Genomic DNA, 21,888 nt, shown 5'->3' with positions numbered 1-21,888 from the left:
AAAGGACGCCAATTTTGTTTGGGAGCCACGTTGTATGACCGCGCAATTGTCGGTTAAAGCAACACAGTGCCGAATCGCAAAAAGTGGTCTGGTCTTTGACCAGCAAAATGGTCCGGGGCTGAAGTGGTTAAGTGCCCAGTAAGCAATATGTTATACTTACCTGTTCTGGGCAGTGGTTTTGCACAGGGCAGCCTGGATCCGCCTCGGGTCCCTTTTTGCTGCTTTTGGCAGTTTGCTATGGGGCAAATGAGCCAAGCTGCAGCTCCGTGTGTCCATTCAGACATCTCTCTCCTGATTGGCTAACTGAATTTGACAGCCACGGGAGCCATTGGCACTGCTGCTGTGTCTCAGCCAATCGCTGGAGCTAGATGGGGCTCAGGTAAGTATTAGGGAGTGCTGGGGAGCCTGCTACACCCAGAAGTTTTTTTATCTTAATGCATAGAATGCATTAAGATTAAAAACCTCTTCTGTCGTTACAACTCCTTTTAAGCTGGCTACTCACTAGTATTTTCAGATTTTTCAACCGTTTGATTTTCTAATTCTTAGTGGGGTCAAATCGATGTTTGTCTTCAACAGCAATGAGAAAATTCAAAGGTGCAGGTAATCTCTGGTTATGCAGAGAGACGCAAAATGCTACCAGAGACCTGTCATTATACCGCATGAGGCTGGCAGCTGCATCTAACTGCTGAGAGCCACAGTGTGAATTTCTGTTTCCTGCTCTGCTATTTACACCGACCCTAATTGCCGGTGTGAATGTAACCTAGGGCTGCTTTATTTTTCCTATTCATTACAGATAACTCTCAATTGTTATTTAAGAAATGAACTCTTAACGACTACATGAAGGAAAATGAAAGGCTTTTTATTTGAAAGTTTTTCTGTCCTCCAGCAGCCTGTACAGTGCTTTAAAGGATAAGTTCACTATTAGGAATATGTTACATGTTCCACCTGTATTTAGGGTGGAAAATTTAACATGTTACCAATTCTGCAGCTACTGCCCCCCTCCCTGTGGGAGCAGTATGGGAAGAAGTTTCCTGTATTAGAAGTCACTTTTTAAAACAAGCTCTGTCCACACAGCCACATCATTCAGTGTGCGAATAAACTACGTTGTGACATCCTTTGCAGTTGTCGGCTTGTAGTTCTCAGTGAACTACCACAGCGATGCAGAGCGCCGTACTGACAGATATGAAGGAGATCTTCATATCACCAGCGATGCTTTACAGGCTTCAAAAGAAAAATAAATGCACTTTTTTTTTTTTTACCTTCAAAAAAATTGCATTTATTATTTTTTTTTTCTAAGAGTTGAACTTATCCTTTAAGTATAGCACTCTATAGCCTGACGCTGAGACTTGCCCATTTCAACAGGGATAGGCTGAATTTCGATCCAAGTATGGCCAGACTAGAACATTTTCTTATTTTCTCTCGATTAGAGCCACCAGTGGTGCTGATCAGTGTATTCAGATGCTAGTGAAGTCTCCCCACTGTCAGAATACAAAAGCTCTTTGGGAGGGATTCCCCCCCCCCCCCCACAGAGTCTGTGGATGGGAGAATCAAGTCATTTTCTTTCGTTTACCTGCTGGTTGAATGTAAAAAATGACTCTGGTATGGCCAGTCTAATGGCCCGTACACACGATCCGAATATCGTATGACAGATCGTGCAACTTTTTTTGCTTAATAGTCGCAAGTAGAAATTGAATAGGTTACTAAAGTCATGAAAATTTTCCTATGACCGAAAAAAAAATCGGAATTGATGTCAAATGTTGTATTTTCAGATGACAATTGTAATGACTAAACAAAAATCGTACAATCTGGTATCATCTGAGGAAAAATTTCGTGCTTATCCGATCTAATAATATCGGATGAATTGTGATCGGCTCTCGAAAGCTCTGTACTAACGATCTGGTTATCGTACAATGGCGTCTAAAGTGGTATTTTTTTGTCCGATTTTCGGATCGTGTGTACGGAGCCATTAGGCTGTGTTCTGACAACACTGAAAGGTATGAGATTCTCACAAATGCTCATTTCTGATCAGTTCACTTTAAAAAGCATTCTTATAATATTTCCCCTATATCATATCTGAAAGTTTTTCTATTGTATTAAACAACCCTTTTCACAATGATTTTCTTTACTGTGTACCCCACCTCAGAATGTCATTGTTGTGTTGAGTCAGCTATTGACTTATGGTACCTCCTAGATTACCAGATAAAATGGCTGCAGTTACTTTAGCCTGATTCTCTCAGTCATGCATAGTTTGTCACAAGATAGTTATTTAAATCTCAAAATAGAAGTAGAACATGATAAATTACAGCATCTTTATCCTGGCCATGCAATGGGCAGGGGTCTGCTCAAAACCTGTTGGCTATAGCCAGCTGTCAACATCTTTAGCAGAGTGCCATTGGAAGAATCTGTTGTGATCTGATCAGAGTTTACTTCATTGCATCTGTGTTAAGTCAAAATATTAAAGTGGATTTGCTCACCCCCAAGCTAAAGTTGTGAAGTTGTGATGATAATTTGGTAAAATAGTTGTGTTGCTAGGTCTTCTACTTTCTTGTTTTTGAGTATCCCATTGCCCACAAGAGCTAGGGTGAAGTAAACTTTGTTAGTGACAGTCGGATATATTTGGTGGACCCTTTTAAGCATGTGCATGCAAAAAGTAAATTGCAGAGAACAGAAACGATCATTTGAAGCTATCATATATCACTTTGCCAATTTTAAGGTTATTCCATTTCATGTTTCTTATTTTTAGCCAGATCTTGGTTTCCTCTTGGTGTCTGGTCTTACTGGAAAGCCTTTGGGTGGAATAGTAAAATACAACAGGATGGGAGAAGGAAAGGTTATAGACCCTCAGGCATACTACACAAGTCAAGGGGCTATTTACATCCTTTTTGGGTTCGGTAAGTAAACTCATCTATTTAATGACACTTTGTCAGTAAAATATAATGTATGGATGCTTTATAAAATAAACCATTTGATCTATTTCTTTCTTGCTGATTTGGAGGATATTATGAGTAAAAGTTTTCATTTTTTTAAACTGAATAAAATTGAAGGTTGTTATCTTCATCATCCATTCAGAATTCGGTTCTCGTTTTCACCTACGCTGGAAAAGTGAAACATAGACTACCTCGTAGCTCAGTGTGAGAAACTTACTGATTTTCTTTATACATCACAGGACACAGAGTTAGGCTAATATTACCTACTGGCTTATATGCCAACTGGTGAATGCACACTGGTAGATAAAGTCTTAGACAGGAAGTCTGCCCCTACAGTATATAACCCCTCCCATACAGGAAGTACTTCAGTTTTTTACCAGTGTCTGCAAGGTGGATAGGCACTTTTGTTTGAGCTCTCTAAAGCTCCAGGTCTTTATTCCCAAAACGGTTCTTAAATGAATCAAGGGGTTGACCGATCAGATCCATTTGGGAAAAAAAGCTTATATGCTTAAATAAATGGTAACCGAGCCTCGCAAAGAAGGATCCTGCAAGGTTTTACCTGTAACGCGACCTTCTAGCGCTGGACCCTGTGTAGTGGAATCCTGGACACCACAGAGGTAAAGCATTCCTGCAGGGTGCTGTACAGGTCCAAGGGAGTGGACCCTAAAACTGAAAGGGTACTCAGCCCTTGAAGGTCTCAAAGTGGAACTCATCGTGATAGGTGAAGATTTCTAAGGCTGCCATGTGCCGCACATGCACAGTAGCCTGATCTTGGCGGATGAAGATTTGCGTAATGTACGAAGACAGCTGCGCGTTCGCCGGGTCCGCACACATGTGCAGAGCATCCTAGCACACAGCCATATTATTTATACAAAGAATGGCTGACATGCAGCGCTTCCAGGGGACTGCTGTGGGACACAGAGCAGGCTCTGAACCATTCACTTTCAGCAGTTCATTTCAACCGGTGTTGGTTGGCAGGGTAAGGTACTTAGCAGGATTGTTGCATAGGGGCTTGGTGAGCCCTATTAAGGGTCTCCCTTCTGGAGTGTGTAAATACTAAACCCAGGTACTCCTTTTTGTGGCTTGCAATGTCTTAAAAGAGGAGCGGGACTACAGGGAAGGGCAAATCTGTCGTCGGTAGCTCCTGAGGAGCCTAGTCAAAACCCTAGTGTTGTATCCCCTGAAAGACCAGAGGCTGCCGGGCAATCAGAGCCGCTGCGCCTGTCTGGTATTGTGCCTACGGTCAACGCTGCTTCAGCCTTTTATCACCAGGGATGATCTGTCCCCACCCCTAGCCGGGTTAGAGGACAGGATTGCTGGCCTGATTGCCTCCATCTTGCAGGGTGGTAAAAAGCGTGACCAATTGCCCTCCTTTGAGGCTCTCATCTTGGAGCAGGAATGGGTTGATGATGGGTAAGAGCTAAATGCCAAGGATTCTGTGGAGGGCCTGCCAGATGAGTCTTATTCTGAGCAATCTGGGCCAGAAGAGGTCCCATTGGTATCTGCCTCAGTCGCAGAGGCTTTTGATCCAGACTCTTACCGAGATGGTTAGTTTTGCCTTAAAGTTTCCTCCTGCAGAGGTTTCTGAGTGCCCCTGGCCCTCTTTGGCATCCCTTAGGCTTCCTTAGGCCGCACATGCTCTCCCCTTGCACCCTCTGTTGGAACAGGCAGTGTATGCTGATTGGAAACAACCTGATGGGATTTTCATTCCACCTAAGCGGTTTTCCATTTTTTTATATCCCATGGAGGAAAAGTTTGTTAGGAAGTGAAGCAGGCCAGCCCTAGATGCGGCAGTCTCTTCCTTAAATAAGAACTTAGCTTGGCCGGTGGATAATGCACAGGGCTTGAAGGACCCTGTTGACAAGAAACTGGAGTCACTATTAAGGGCTTCCTTTGGCCAGTTCAGCTATTCAGCTAGCTGTCGCAGCATTTGGACTCTGCCAGTCCTTCAATGATCAGGTCAAAGGGCCTGACAGGCCTAACCAAGAGGATGATCTTGATGAAAGCAGAGAAGATATACCTCGAGCACTGTGTTTTTCTGTTGGTGCTTTGAAGGATTCAATACAGCAGGTTTCTCATTTGGCTCCCCTGTCTGTACACCGCCTTTTGTGCCTGGTCAGCCGAGCTTCCTTGTAAGAAATTATTCGCAGGTTTCCCCTTTCGTGTGGAACGTTTGATGACTTGGCTAAATATATCCAAAAGATTTCCGGAGGGAAGAGCTTTCTACTTCCTGTGAAGAGAAGGACCAGGCGTCCCTCGTTTAAAACCTCAGGGACCGCTTCCTTGGGTGTTTCAGTGACAAGGCAATTCCACCACCAACAGGGCACAAGAGCCAGGGGCAAGCCACAGGGCCAGAAAGCCTGGGTCCAAAACTCTTCTAAACCCAGAGCCAAGCCCTCCTTTTTAGGGGATGCCCCCACTCTATCAGGGGGGGGAAGGCTGCTGCACTTTTCGGACATTTGGAGAACAGTGGTTCAGGACGAGTGGGTCACCTCGACAGTATCCCCTAGTTACAAGCTGGAATTGCGGGGGGGGGGGGTGCAGAGGTTTCTAAGATCCAGTGTTCCCTCGGATCCACCAAAGAGAAACTGTTGTTTCAGCTTGTTTTAAACTATTGTTTCGGGCACTAGATCATTTAGTGACTCAGGGAGTGATTTACAGGTTCCTGTATCCGAAAGGGGTGTGGGGTTTTATTCAAACCTGTTCACGGTTCAGAAACCACAGGGACATAAGACCCATTTTGGATCTATGATCCCTGAACCAGCATCTATTAATCCAGTCCTTTTGCATGGAGTCTGTCCGTAGTAGTAACCTCTCTTCAGGTGGGAGACTTCTTAGCCTTCATCGATATCAAGGACGCTTATTTAAACATACCTATCTTTCAACCTCATCAGTTTCCTGCAATTTGCAGTAGAGGAACATCATTTCCAGTTTGTGGCTCTGCCCTACGGGCTTGCCACAGCACCCCAGGTGTTCACAAAGGTCCTAGCACCAGGTTTTTTTTAAGGGTCCAGGGAATCTTGGTGCTCACATACCTGGACGACCTCCTGCCCAGAGATCACTCACTACAGGCTCTAGAACAGAGTATAGCCTGCACAGTGCGATATTTAGAAAGCCTGGGCTGGTTCATAAATACTGAAAAGTCAGCCCTAAGAACAGCTCAAAGTCTGAAGTATTTAGGTCTGATCCTAGATACGGTCCAGGCAAGGCTATTTTTGCCACCCGTAAGGATCTGTGCACTGAAGCATCAGGTGTCAGATAAGGGGGCCCAGACAACCCTCCTTTCGGCTCTGTATAAGTCTTCTAGGAAGGATCGTGTCCGAGGCAGTTCCCCATGCCCAGTTCCATTCCAGGCCTATACAACAGGGTCTTGTGTCGGCTTGGAATAAGAGAGGGTAAGCCCTGGATTATTCCATGTTCTTATCTCCTCGGGAACGCTTAAGCCTAAGCTGGTGGTTTCAGGATCAGAACCCACAAAAGGAAGATCCTTCCTCCCGGTGTCTTGAAGAGTACTGACCACAGACACCAGTCTCTCTCGGGCTGGGGAGCGACCCTAGAGGGGCTCACAGCTCAGGGGAGATGGTCAAGGGCAGAACAGAGCCTGCCTATCAACATCCTGTAGTTGAGGGCAGTACGTCTGTTCCCTACAGTCCTGGACGGTGGAGCTTTAGGACTTCCCTATCAGGGTCCAGTCCAACAATGCCACTGCAGTGACCTATATAAAACACCAGGGCGGTACCAGGAGTCATTCAGCTCACGTACTAACCTGGGCAGAGGGACATGCCGGTTCTATCGGTGGTCCATATCCCGGGGGTAGAGAATTGGAAGGCAGATTATCTCAGCTGCCAGCAGATCTGCCCAGGGAAGTTCCTACACTTGAGGGTGTTCCAGAACATTTGTCAGCGCTGGGGATGGCCAGATGTTGATCTATTGGCATCCAGGTTCAACAAGCTATATCAGTTTGTGTCCTGAACAAGGACCCCCTGGCAATCGGAGCAGATGCTCTGGTAGTTCCATGAAGCCACTACTCCCTGGTTTATGCTTTCCCCCCAATCCCTCTCCCCCCACATTTGTTGTACAGGATTCAGAGAGGGGGTTCCAGTCATTCTGGTGGCACCAGCCTGGCCCAGTAGGCCCTTGTTCCTGGAGATTGGGAGATTGGCAGTAGACGGACCATGGATACTTCTGTGCCACCCCGTTCTACTGTCTCAAGGTCCTATAGTCCACCCCAATTTACAGTAGTGTTTGGATATACTCTGCGCCAAAAAGTAATAAAAAAAAATAATAATAAAGCTGCTCCCCTGATTGAACACAGTGATCAATTGCAATTGGTAGTAGATAGAGGGCGCTAATGATCGTGGCAATAGTGAAATAGACTAATTACACAAATGGCATAATTCAAAAAGCACTAACTAAAAATATGAAACACCAAGTGGTGAAACCTAAGTGAATGAAAAATTCATATAGAAGCAAACAATCACAAAAAAAGTGAGAAATAATTATATTAAAGTCCCAATTGTGAAAAAAATGTTTTTGTTGTAGACAAAAATATTGTAGATATATTGGAGAATCTTCTAAATAGTGTGAATTCCTTCAACAAGAGACAAACGACACTCCAGAGTGTTGGGTATACAATCTACTTACCAGATATAGTTGACTTCTTTAATTAAAAAGAAAGTCATACACGCTTGTGCAGGATTGTGGAGACTGGAGATAAAAATGAAAAAATACTTCTTCCCCGGATTGTTAGACATGGGATATATAGAAGACAATAAAATTGTCCATAGTGTAATACAGTTTAATAAAACAGGTTAAAAGCATACAACATAGTCAAATGACCGCTTACATGTAATGGTGCCTATCCGGCACTGGGGCTGCTCGCTCATTGGTAGTGGAGCTATGCATAGATGCCGTGTATCGCCTCCGTGGTTGGTGAGCTTTCCACGATAGCGACAACCAGGAAACTGGATATGGCGTGTGGATAATGTGACCAGGTACTGCCCCGACGTACGTTTCGTGATAAACGTCTTCAGGAAGCATGATTGATTTTTTTTTGTGATTGCTTCTATATGAATTTTTCATTCACTTATGTTTCACCACTTGGTGTTTAATATTTTTAGTTAGTTCTTTTTGAATTATGCTATTTGTGTAATTAGTCTATTTCACTATTGCCACGATCATTAGCACCCTCTATCTACTACCACCCCCTTTTACAGTCTCTAAAGTGCTAAAGGATTGTGGCATCTCGGGACTGGTGATGTCTGCCCTAGTGAATGATAGGAAAGCGGTCACTAGGAAGATCTATCATAAGGTCTAAAGACTTGTATTGCTTGGTGTGAAGCAGAAAATGGCATCCTTGGAAATGCGTGATTGGGAGAATTCTCTTTTCTAGTCAGCTGTGGAAAGCAGATTGGCTTTGAGAACAATCAGAGGTCAGATTTCGCCCCTGTCAGTATTCTTTCAAAGGCCTTTAGCCTCCCATTCACTAGTCTGAACCTTTATGCAGGGGAAAACCAGTTTGCTTCCACCCCATTAGGTCACCTATGTGTTCTTGGGACTTAAATTTGGTGCTGTATGTGTTACAGAAGCAACCATTTAAACATATCAAGGAAATTCTAGTCTTGCTTTCACACAAGCTAGCCTTCCTGGTGGCCATAACCTTGGCTAAAAGGGTGTCGGAATTGGTGGCCCTTTCATGTAGGAAACCATACCTAATCCTATACCACGACAAGGTAGTGTTGTGTCCTATTCCATCCTTTTTGCAAACGGTGGTGTCTGCCTTTTCATTTAAATCAGGACAATGTTTTGCCTTCTTTTCTCTCAGCCTCACTCGGCAGAAGAGAGACAACTGCATTCCTTGGACGTTGTCTGGCCAGTCAGAGTTTATTTGTCTAGATCTGTGGAGAGAGAGAGAGATCCTTATTTTTATTTTATTTTTTTTTTTTTATTTTTTTTAGTAAGGATCCTCCCTTTTAGGGTAAGAGCTCATTCTACTAGGGGTGTAGGAACCTCCCTGGGCTTTTCTCCATCAGGTATCTGTGGCTCAGATTTGTAAGGTTGCTACCTGGTCTTCAGTGCATAGGTTCACAAGATTTTATCAGGTAGATGTTAGAGCAGCCGAAGATTCAGCTTTTGGCCGTAGTGTACTACAGGCTGCCATTTTAAAGTCTGATCGCTGTTTTTGTTTGACAGCGTGTCTCCCTCCCCTCAAGGCTATTGCTCTGGGATGTCCCAGTAGGTAATAAATATTAGCCTGACTCTGTCCTGTGATGTATGATAAAAAAAGGATTTTTTTCATCATACTTGCATGTAAAATCCTTTTCTTTGAATACATCACGGCACACATAGGTCACTCCCCTCTTGCTACAAAACTGAAATACTTCCTATATGGGAGGGGTTATATAGGGGTGGACTTCCTGTCTTTGAGTAGACTTTGTCTACCAGTGTCCATTCACCTAGAGATGGCGTATAACCCAGTAGGTAATGAATATTGGCCTAACTCTGTGTCCCGTGATGTATTCAAAGAGGATTTTACATTTAAGTATGACGAAAAAAACCTTTTTTTTATTTCATATTTGCAGATAAACAGAAGTGAAAGATTTTTATTTAGTTCAGTCTTTTTAGTGGGTGCCCCCACAGAAAGCCTCTCTCAATGAGGACACCCATGCTTGCTCGCTCCCGAACAGGCCTGCCTGCATCTGACACAGAGTGGACGGCTTAGCCCCACTCCCTTATCACAGCATTTGATTGACAGCGGCGAGAGCCGCTGCTCTTGTGCACGTTGTTGGATTGGGCTCAGGTAAGAAAAAGGGGGGGGGGGGAGTGAGCTGCTTTACAGGTTTTTCACCTTAATTCATAGAATGCATTCTAATCAAAACCTTAAGGCTTGAGAACCACTTTAACCACTTCGCATCCAGGCCAATTCTGACATTTCTCTCCTACATGTAAAATTCCAAATTTTTTTGCTAGAAAATTACATAGAACCCCCAAACATTATATATGTTTTTTTTTAGCAAAGACCCTAGAGAATACAATGGCGCTCGTTGCAACTTTTTATCTCGCACGGTATTTGCACAGCAATTTTTCGAACATGTTTTTTTCAGAAAAAAAACTGTTTAATGCTTAAAAAAACAAAAAACAGTAAAGTTAGCCCAATTTTTTTGCATAATGTGAAAGAGGAGGATACGCTGAGTAAATAGATACCCAACATGTCACGCTTCAAAATTGCACGCGCTCGTGGAATGGCGCCAAACTTTGGTATTTAAAAATCCCCATAGGTGACGCTTGAAATTTTTTTACTGGTTACATATTTTGGGTTACAGAGGAGGTCTAGGGCTAGAATTATTTCTCTCGCTCTAACGTTTGCGGCGATACCTCACATGTGTGGTTTGAACACCGTTTTCATATGTGGGCGGGACTTACGTATGCGTCCGCTTCTGTGTGCGAGCTCACAGGGACAGGGGCGCTTAAAAAAAAATAATTTTTTATTGTTTATTTTATTTTTATTTTTTTAGTTTTACACTTAAAAAAAATAAAAATAAAAATTGATGACTTATTCCTATTACAAGGAATGTAAACATCCCTTGTAATAGGAATATGGCATGATCGGACATATTTACAGTGAGATATGGGGTCAATAAGACCCCCATATCTCACTTCTAGGCTGGGAAGAATAAAAAAAACAAAAAACGATCCTGGCTTCCTAGCCAGATCGGCGCCGTTAATTTGTATACAGAGGCCGGGCGTGACGTCATAACATCATGCCCGGCCTCCGAACGACCATAGAGACTCCGAAAAAGATCTGGTCCACCGGAAATCTTTATGGTAACTTGCTTGGGCCGGCGGATCCTGTGACCTACTCACCGATGGAAATGGTGAGTCGGTACAAGCACCGGAGGGTGGCGGGAGGGGGGGGGGCGTCCCCTCCCGCAAGAACGATTAGACGGCGGAACAGCCGCTATGATCTTTCTTATGGTGCAGGGAATCGCCGGCTGAAAAGGGCAATATCTGAATGATGTCTGTGGCCTCAGGCATCATTTAGATATAACCACTGAAAGTCCATGACGTCAATAGACGTAGTATGGGCACCAAGTGGTTAATGTTATTAGATACAGGACAATGTAAAAACCAAACCTAGTTTAACCCATTCCCGCCGAGCATACGCAGATGTGCGTACTCTGCTGCAGGCATCATCCCGGTACCGTTGTTTAGAGCGGGCAATCGGCTTTCCCAAGGATAAGGCTTTTAGCCGCAGCGGTTGTTATCCTGGAGGAGCGGGAGGGGATGTCCCCCCTCCTGCCGCCGCTCTTCCTGGGCCTCCCGGTGGAGCGGGAGGGCCGATCGGCGATCCGGTTCTTCCAGCCGCTAGTGACAGATTAAAACGAAGCTGGAAACGGTTTCGTTAGTTTCCTTGATGTAAACGCGGAAGCAACGTTACTTCCTGTTTACTCGGCTGCCAATGACACCGGATTTTAAAAAATATACAGAATTCAGATACACCATTTCTGATGATCAAAGTATTCAGAAGTGCAAAGGAGGGTTTTGGGGGCTTTTAGACACCCAATCCCTCCGTAAAGAGTACCTGTCACCGCCTATTACTGTCACAAGGGATGTTTACATTCCTTGTGACAGCAATAAAAAAACACATTTTAATAATATAAAAAGAAATAAGAAAATAAAAATTCAAACCGCCCCAGTCACCACGAGCTCGCTCAGCAAAGAAAGCGCATATGGAAGTCGCTCCCGCATATGTAAACGGTGTTTAAATCACATATGTAAGGTATCGCCGCGATCATCAGAGCGAGATCAATAATTTTAGGATCAGAACGTCTCTGTACCCCTAACCTGGTAACTTTAAAAAAAATTAAAGCGTTGCCTATGGAGATTTTTAGGTACCAAAGTTTGTCGCCATTCCACGGGTGCGTGAAATTATAAAGCATGACATGTTTGGTATCTATTTACTTGGCATAACATCATCTTTATACAAAAAAATTGGGATAACTATACTGTTTTTCATGAATAAAAAAAAAAAAGTGTCCCCTTTCCCCAAAAAAATCACGTTTAAAACACTGCTGCACAAATACCATGTGACATAAAATATTGCAACAATAGCCATTTTATTCTCTAGATTTTTTGCTAAATATATACATTATGTATATATATATATATATATATATATATATATATATATATATATATATATATATATATATATATATATATATATGTTTCGGGTTCTAAGTAATTTTTTAGCAAAAAATAGGGATTTTAACTTGTAAACTCCAAATGTCATGAAAGGGTTAAGAAACAAAATGGATAATTACAGTGTGAGTGAAAAGCAAATGTAGAGCATACAAAATGTATCACTTGGGTAGTAGGGCACAATAAAATGGGAAACTATGAAACCTACTTACTAGCCACATATAGTTGAGCTTAGGAGCATTATTGAATAGAAGAAGTTTACAGAGACTGTTGACTAGGTAAAGGTAGACCATAGCAGGAGGGTGCATTCCACGGTACTGGGCAAATTAACTTGCTCATAGTAAAATAATAATAATGTAAATGAGTATCGACTCCAGTGAAATGGAAAGAGATGGGAAAAGACACTGCAGGAAAATAGAGTGGAGGATGAGGAGGGGGATAGATGCATGACCTAGAAGTTAATAAGTGAGAAATAAAGAAGTAAAGAGAACAGGAAGAGACCAGTGAATAGCAAAAAAGGAGGGTGGTTGTGGTGGAAAGATAAGGAGACGTTCATAGGAAATAGCCAGAAGAGATAGTGCCAGTGGAAACATGTTTGTTTTGTGTTTTGAATGAGGTCCATAAATTCTTTTAACTCTCTGAACACCTTCCAAGTGACCCACGCCTGTGTGTACTGCTCCAAAGTATCCACTTCCTGAGCCAAGAGCAGCTCCATATGTGCATTATCTAGTCCTGTGACCCATTTCAGTAACTGCCAGTGACGTAGGATATTTGGCTTTTTAGAGTCAAATATACTTCTATTATATATAACAAAATAGAAGAACATAGTCGATTACCAAATGTTCATTACAGGAAATTATACAATATAATTTACGTATTCAATGCATGTCGAAACATAAGCCTAGGTGAAGTGCCATTATGTAGATAGCTTGTAATATTAAAAAAAGGCTAAAACCTTACGTCTCAAAGTAGAGCGTGTTGGAGTTGGGAAGTAGAACATTCAGATTTGGGAGGGGTGAAACTGGAAAGGAGAAAAAGCAGAAATAGGGAGAGAGAGAAAAATGAGGGGGGGGGGGGGGGGTGCTCAGATGCATAGCAAGGGGAGAGAGAATCGAAGGGGGATTGAGCAAGCCTTGGAGAAACAAACCCGTGTAACGGAATCGGGAAGTGTTTCCCTGTTGGCCAGGGGGGTGCCAGCACATTTGTCTGAGGTACAAAAGTAAATCCAAATGAGCCATAGGACCTTAAATTTGTCATATATGTCATTGTCTAGGGCTAGCATCTCTTCCATACGCATGATGGAGGGGGGGGGGGGGGGGGTGGTGGTAGTTGTTTTCCAAAACAGAGGAATTGGCTGTCTGGCGGCTGATCATAAAAGGTGGAATAAGTTGCGTTTTTAGGAGGCTATGGAGCCTGGAAGCATGGATAATAAAGCCATCTCTGGGGTGGGTGCCAATGTCCAATCATAAAGGCTGCAGTTTATAAGATGAAACAATCGGCACCGCAAGTGAAAAATATTGTGATTTTTTTTTTAAATAAGATAACCTAATAATAAATGTGCACAGCTGTTAAACATTCCAAGTGGTACACCACACTAATTTAAAAATGGATATTAAATAAATGTAGCACTATGTATAAAAATATATATAAATATAAAGTGCAAATCTCTAAAATAAATCCTACATATAAATTAATAGTCCATAAAATGAAAAAATTAAGAAATAAAACAAAAAACTCTTCTTGTGATCAGTGTATCCATACAATTCCACCACAGTGATTGTTCGTCCTCAAAAGGAGTGCACACCACCACCAGTAAAAATGCACGCTCACCTCCTAGATGAGTCAAAACTCATATGCAGATCTCACCACAAGCTCTTTGCTCTCACTTCCTCTTCCCAATCAATTGTGGGTAATCCAGGAGGCTCTTTTCTTAATGGTAACACAGCTCATTAACATCCAAATAAGCAAATCACCTCCCAGCTTGGCTCAAGATTCTATGAGTTCGGGACATGTAAATAATAAGTATGAAGACCATAGTGTTCTCCGTATACAAATTTATTCAAAGCCCCCAAACAGACAAGTAGTAGTAGATCTACTGAGGAAGGCCTGTGATTGGCCGATACGCGTCTAGAAGGGAAGTGCTGATAGTGACATCCAGCCAGGCACCATGCATGTGGACACGATGTTGCTACTCTGGAGGTTTATATGTGATTTTAAAAGTTTTTATCTTGTAAGTGCAACTTGTCTGTTTGAGGGCTTTGAATAAATTTGTATACGGAGAACACTATGGTCTCTATACTAATTATTTACATGTCCTAAACTCATGGAATCTTGAGCCAAGCTGGGATGCGATTCATTTCTTTGGATGTTAATGAGCTGTGTTACCATTAAGAAAAGAGCCACCTGGATTACCCACCATTGATTGGGGAGAGGAAGTGAGAGCAAAGAGCTTGTGAGGACTAACTATCACTGTGGTGGAATTGTGTGGATACACTGATCACAAGAGTTTGTTTTATTTCTTAATGTTTTCATTTTATGGACTATTCATTTATATGTAGGATTGATTTATTTTAAAGATTTGCACTTAATATTTATATATATTTTTACACATAGTGCTACATTTATTTACTATCTATTTTGTATTTGTACTTGATAGATAGATAGATAGATAGATAGATAGATAGATAGATATTCGAGAACATTTTTCCATCATACTCCTTCGAATTTTCTCATCACTGTAGTCAAAAGCGAATGTCAATTTGCCCCTACTAATGATTAGAAAATCCAACAAATGTTCTTTCAATGAAAAATGTGGAATGAACCCCTAGTGCAGTGATGGCGAACCTTGGCACCCCAGATGTTTTGGAACTACATTTCCCATGATGCTCATCCACTCTGCAGTGTAATGGAGCATCATGGGAAATGTAGTTCCAAAACATCTGGGGTGCCAAGGTTCGCCATCATCGCCCTAGTGTATACTCAGCTTAAGTGAAGGTATAGATAAATACAAAGGAGGGCCTGAAGGTCACATGCAGAAAGAGCTTGTTCTCTAGGGACTGAATCTTTGGAGAATTTGTGGAAACAATACAGAAACCTAACAGATGTGGTGCTGTTTACGGATAAGTTGGGGGCACCCACAACCCCTCTAAATTTCAAGAAAGACAAGTGCTGACTCTTCCACCTATCTACTAGGGGCTTGATTAGGGTGGTGGGTCTCAGGATCTGTAGAGGTTGAGGGTAGTTCTTAAAGGAGAAGAAGGTTTTGGGACTTTAAATGAGGCGGAAATCAAAGGGGTTAACCGCATCCATCCCTATTTTTGGTTAAAAATTGAGAGCAAGTGGCGGGACTGTAAATATAGGTAAAAATAGGTATATAACCTCCAAATGCATTTGATCATTTACAACATAAATTCCATAGTAATCCACAATACTTTATACAGTCATATAGTATTGATGGAACAAATAATAAATACATTCTAAAACCTGATTAAGGTAGAGTTGATGCTGAGTATATCTCAAAATTAATAGGAAGGAGAGCAAATTAAAAAATATAATAAATAAACATAATTCATGAAATGAATATTATAGGCATAGGTAGAGCCGTGGAAAATGTAGGTTGATCCATGGTAAGATGATGGTAGAAATGTAAGGCTTGGCGCGTTTCACGGCCCTATAGCCGCTCATCAGCAGCATAAACCATGGAAGCTATATCTGTATCAGCGCAGTGGCAGCACGGCATTGAGAATCGCCAAAGCCTTGCATGGTCTCCTCTCCAGGGACTGCGGTCACCAGAAATGGGGCTATAACAGCCAGCATAGACAGTTCACAGGCCAGGGGTGTGAGGGATCAACGCTGTAGAGGACAAATAGAAATGATTGATTATGAATGAGAATGTCCCAGGATATTCAGACTGAATGGTGTGAATGTGAACTCTACCTTAATCATGTTTTTAGAATGTATTTATTGTTTGTTCCATAAATACTATATGACCAACTGTATAAAGGATTGTGGATTACTATGGAATTTGTTGTAAATGATCAAATGCTTTTGAGGGTAGTTCTTGTTTTCTAGATCAGAGAGTTGAAGAGAAGATTTGGTATTACAAACATCTGCCAAATGTTCAGTTGCCAGGGCAGAGTTGTATTTAGTTTCCAAGGTGTGTGATTTTTGAAGGGTGTTGAGAATGGCTTTTCGATCATCTTTTTAACTATATGGGTCTGTTTTGGATGTGCACTCCACTCCGTGGACAGGGTATTCAAAGCTTCCATTAGAAGTGGGGGAGATGTATCATTGTGCTTGTGGTCTGACACAAAGTCAAAGATAGCATCAGTAATTGTGTGATGGATGATGGGGTCTGTCTTGTATCATTTAGATGCCATGCCCACTTGGATCTGGGAGCCTGAAGCACCTCTATGGTAAGAAAAAATGGAGAGGGGTCAGCCAATGTCCATTACTGGTTTCCATTCCAGGACATGGTGCCTAGAGAAAAATTAGTCTATAGGACTTTTATGACTAGTGTGTGACAGAGAAAAGGGTATAGTTTCTATCCCGCAGGTGCAAGATCTGTTCACTAGCCAATTCTTTAATAGTTGTTTTCTTGAAAGCATTCAATTGACTATAGGACTTGTGAGCTTGAGAGGAAGATGTGACTTGTATCAGGCTCAAGAGTAAAGTTAGAATCCCCTTCTTGGAAAACACTGCTCTCTAAAACTCAGAAGCTGGAGATAGCATGCAGCAATGGCTGTCTAGTGCTGCTTGGGCAAACATAGGTTTTCCAATATGTAGGTTTTATACCAAACTTTAAATTTAAGGAAAAGGAGCCTTCCTTTTGAAGTCTGTGGTATGATCCAGGAGGATGGATGGGAAGATGGAACCACCTTATACACCAGGTAAAATGAGTATTGAACATATCACCATTCTTCTAGGCAATACATTTACTAAAGGTGCTATTGACATAACATTTTCACCATTTCGGTAACAATCCATTCACACAAAGAAACCAAAACAAACAAGTTCAGAAATTAAGTTATGTGTAATAAAATGGAATGACACAGGGAACAAGTAGCACATGAAGAAGGGGAGGTGCAAAAAGGCATGGAAAGCCAAGACACCAGCTGAAATCTATCAGTAGTTAGAAAACAATCTTGCCCCTTGTCAGTGCAAATTAATATCAACTGGTTCAGTCCCAAGTGATGGCCTCATTACCAAGGTGTCACACAAACATCTCATGATGGGTAAAGCAAAGAGTTCTCTCAAGACCTTTGCGACCTTATTGTTCCAAAACATACCGATGGTATTGGTTACAGAAGGATTTCCAAACTTCTGAATGTTCCAGAGAGCACTGTTGGGGCCATAATCCGAAAGTGGTAAGAACATCATTTTACCATAAACCATCCATGACCAGGTACTCCAAGATTTCTGACAGAGGAGTGAAAAGAATTATCAGAAGAGTTGTCCAAGAGCCAATGACCACTTGTGGAGAGCTTCAGAAAGACCTGGAATTGGCAGGTACAATTGTTTCAAAGAAAACCATAAATAATGCACTCAACCACCATGGTCTGTATGCACGCTCACCACACAAGACTACATTGCAGAAGAAAAAGCATGTTTGCTGCACAACATTTAGAAAAGCCTGTGAAATGGGGGGGAGAATATAGTCTGGTCAGATGAGACCAAAATTGAACTCTTCGGATGCCATAATTAATACACACCATGTTTGGAGGTCAAATGGCACTGCACATCACCCCAAAAATACCATACCAACACTGAAGTTTGGAGGTGGGAACATTATGGTATGGGGCTGTTTTTCAGCATACGGTACTGGCAAACTTCATGTTATTGAAGGAAGGATGAATGGGAAAATGTACCAAGACATTCTTGATAAAAATCTGCTGCCATCTTGCAGGATGATGAAGATGAAACGAGGGTGGATATTTCAGCAAGACAATGATCCCAAACACAAAGCCAAGGAAACTCTCAATTGGTTTCAAAGAAAGAAAATAAATCTGCTAGAATGGCACAACCAATCGCCTGACTTGAATCCAATAGAAAATCTATGAAAAGAACTAAAGATCAGAGTTCATAGAAGAGGCCCACGGAACCTTCAAGATTTGAAGACTGTGTGGAAGAATGGGCCAAAATCACATCTGAGCAATTCATGCAACTAGTTTCTTCATACAGGAGTTGTCTTGAAGCTGTCATTACCAACAAAGGATTTTGTACAAAGTATTAAATACATTTCAGTTATTGGAAATTGGATCTTTAATGAGGTAATGGGTCGGTAGGGGTGGGAAGAGGGGTGGGAGGGAGATATTTTAGAAGAACTCGAGAAGTAAAGAAAGAAAACCAGGATAATGTGAAAAATTGAAAGGCATGAATGTATATTGGTTCTATGGTTTTCTTTTAATACCTGATTATGTTTTGTACGCAACTTAAATTAAAAATTTAAATAAAGAATAAAAAAAAAAAATACATTTCAGTTATTGTATTAAATACTTTTTCCCTGAGTCTTTCCATTTTATTGCACATAACTTAATTTCTGAACGTATTTGTTTTTGTTTATTTGTATGTATGGATTGCATGGGTTGTTACCGATGTGGTGAAAATTTCATGTCAATGGCACGTTTAGAAATATATTTACCTAGAAAAATGTTGATCTAATACTTATTTTACCTGCTGTATATACGGACGACTATGACATGAGAATAATCTACCATCTGTAACAGCCCCAAACACAAATCAGTAGCCTGTAGCTGTGGCCTACAGATTACAGGCTACAAGACTCATAATATCAAACATTATGTATCTAACCCACTCCAGGAATGGTGCAAATGCTACCCTGGAGAAGGTGGGAGTCCAGCAGTCTGCCTTCTGAAGGAGCTCATCTCTGATCACTGCCAGAGGGGTGCTTGTCAGGCGATGTCCAGATCCACTCAGGACAATGCAGTTCATTGGTCAGGTGATATGTTGTAGGTCAGAGAGGTATAAAGCCTTTAAAGGGTTGTGGATGGTTGCCCATTACCAGATTATATGGGCCTTGCCATCCCTCTGGATCTGCAGATAAAATGGAAGTCCCCAAAGATAGGGGTTATCGTGATCTCTTAAGAAAGTCTGCAAGGGCTTCATGGCTCGTTGTTGATCTAGCGTGTCTTGCAAGGTCAGGGAGCAGAGTTATTGAAGCATCAATGTCAACAGGGTTGATCTCTCTGGCCTTATGCATAATGTCCTCCTTGATCCAGGAGAAATGGACCTGGCAGACAGCATCCTAAGGCCTTGTGTGGTCAATACTTTTAGGACCCAGGGTCTGGAGCACCCAATCTATATCCAGATCCACCAAGTTGGACATACAAAAGAACTTTGCAAAAATGCCCTTAACAGTCAGTTCTCTGCATCTGTGGCTTAGGACATGACCCAGAGCCCCTAGCTGTGGTTTTAAAGATCATCGCAGAGCAGTAACAGAGAATGGATATGAGCCTTTTGAGCAACCAAGCTTTTTCTTTGAGAAAAGACGGAATCAGAGTGTCAGGTAATTTTTTTTCAACTGAACCATTTTTGAGTAGGTAGTTTACAGCTTGACCTTTAGGTAGTGGACCTCAGATTAAAAAACAGATTGGTCTGGAGTCTAAAGGAGGTAGTCCCAGGGATGGGAATTGGTGAGGTGAGTGATCTCACACGGTAGTAGAGTGGCCATATGGTGCCATCTTGGACAAGATGTGTGACAGCCTGGCACCATGCTTGTGAGGTAAAGACCCCCTAAATAACTCACTGGGGTGTCACTTTGGAGGTGTCATGGGGATGACTGGAGTTACTGTGGCTCTAGTGAATCATGTAGAGCTGAGGAAACAAGTTCAAAGTGTTGTAGAATCAAAGAATTTCCCTAGCTCACAGTAGGAGCTCCAATCCATGGATAAACCAAAGCTGGCCCCCTCCCGTTCCTCAGGGATTTTAATCTAACTGCCCCACATTTTGTGTGCCCATACAAGGTAATGAAATTCGCTGTGTTTCAGTACTAGTTAAGTAAAGTTTGTTTAAAAATGTCTGTAAGTACTGTGTAAATAATATTTTGATGGTTATTTTAAACATATGAACTCTACATTTTGAGATGTTGCTGCTTTGCTCATCTACATATATATTTTCTTAGGGAATATCCAGGCAGTAGCATTAAAAGATATCTATGCACAGGCTAAAAACCGAGATAGTTTCCCAAATGTATTGCAAAAGAATGAGCCTGACTGGGAGAAGAGAAAGGCGGTTAATCTCTCCAAGTTAATCAGTGTGTACAGGTATGTAGGTTTTCACATGTCCTATATATTTATTTATTTTTTTCAGTTCAGAGGCAAGATTTAGCCTAATGTATTTCATGAAGTTCAGATTTTTGATTACTCACATTCCTGTTAGATTTGCTGTGTAATGGTCCTTGATTGTTCTTCAGGAGAGGCGAGTTGCTAATAAACATCTAACTTTGCTACTGCCATTCAGATAATATCTTAATTTAGCTAGAAGAGGATGTGAAAGCTGAACCCCAATGAAATACACATGGAATGCATATATTTAAACAGTCTTCTGTTTACAGTATTTGTGATTTGAATCCTCAAGCATTGTGATTAGTCTCTTATGTCAGACATTTTAGCCAGGTTGGTGATCTCACCTTTCTCAACTCCCGTGAAGAAGGAAAGCTTATCATCGACACACCGCTAGCTCACTAATTGTACATTAAAGAACCATCACCATATATATATATCATCTATCTATTATATTTTATGACAATATCTCACAAAATTTAGTACACCCCTCACATTTTTGTAAATATTTTATTATATCTTTTTATCCGACAACACTGAAGAAATTAAACTTTGTTATAATGTAAAGTAAAAGTAGTGAGTGTACAGCTTTTATAACAGTGTCATTTTGCTGTCCCCTCAAAATAACTCAACACACGGCCATTAATGTCTAAACTGCTGTCAACAAAAGTGAGTATACCCCTTAGTGAAAATTTGCAAATTGGGCCCAAAGTTATTTTGTGTGGCCACCAGTACTACCTTAACCATGCTGGGCATGGAGTCTACCAGAGCTGCACAGGTTGCCACTGGAGCCCTCTTCCACTCCTCCATGAGGACATCGCAGAGCTGGTGGATGTTGGAGACCTTGCGCTCCTCCAGCTTCCATTTGAGGATGCCCTACAGATGCTCAATAGGATTTAGGTCTGGAGACACGCTTAGCCAGTCCATCACCTTTACCCTTAGCTTCTTTAGCAAGGCAGTGGACGTCTTGGAGGTGTGTTTGGGATTGTTATGTTGGAAAACTGCACTGCGGCCCAGTCTGGCATTCATGGTTCCCTCAATGAACTGTAGCTCCCCAGTGTCGGCAGCACTCATGCAGCCCCAGACCATGACACTCCCACCACCATGCTTGACTGTAGGCAAGACACACTTGTCTTTGAACTCCTCACCTGGTTGCCGACAACACATGCTTGAAACTATCTGAACCAAATAAGTTTATCCTGGTCTCATCAGACCACAGGACATAGTTCCAGAAATTAATGTCCTTAGTCTGCTTGTCTTCAGCAAACTGCAGGCTTTTTTGTGCATCATCTTTAGAAGAGGCTTCCTTCTGGAATGACAGTCATGCAGACCAATTTGATCATATGGTCTGAGCACTGACAGGCTGACCCCTCCAACCTCTGCAGTAACGCTGGCAGCACTCATACATCTATTTCCCAAAGACAACCTCTGGATATGATGCTGAGCACATGCACTCAACT

At 41.9% G+C, this 21,888-nt stretch overlaps 1 protein-coding gene across 2 annotated transcripts in view; it reads left to right on the top strand.

The window, feature by feature from the left end:
• FAM234B (family with sequence similarity 234 member B) overlaps positions 1 to 21,888 on the top strand; it is a 178,789-nt gene that overhangs the window by 125,116 nt on the left and 31,785 nt on the right. For both annotated transcript variants that reach the window (XM_077452516.1, XM_077452515.1), the window contains exons 6-7: positions 2,744 to 2,891; positions 20,269 to 20,410. In XM_077452516.1, coding sequence (XP_077308642.1) covers positions 2,744 to 2,891; positions 20,269 to 20,410 — 290 coding nt within the window. The remainder of the gene's footprint in view (positions 1 to 2,743; positions 2,892 to 20,268; positions 20,411 to 21,888) is intronic.

The sequence above is a fragment of the Lithobates pipiens genome, unplaced genomic scaffold, assembly GCF_037356315.1.
Source record: "Lithobates pipiens isolate NorthernLeopardFrog02 unplaced genomic scaffold, aLitPip1_a1.2 Scaffold_23, whole genome shotgun sequence".
Classification (NCBI taxonomy): Eukaryota; Metazoa; Chordata; class Amphibia; order Anura; family Ranidae; genus Lithobates; species Lithobates pipiens.
The sequence above is the reverse complement of the archived record's forward strand: the minus strand, read 5'-3'. Positions and strand labels throughout refer to the sequence as shown.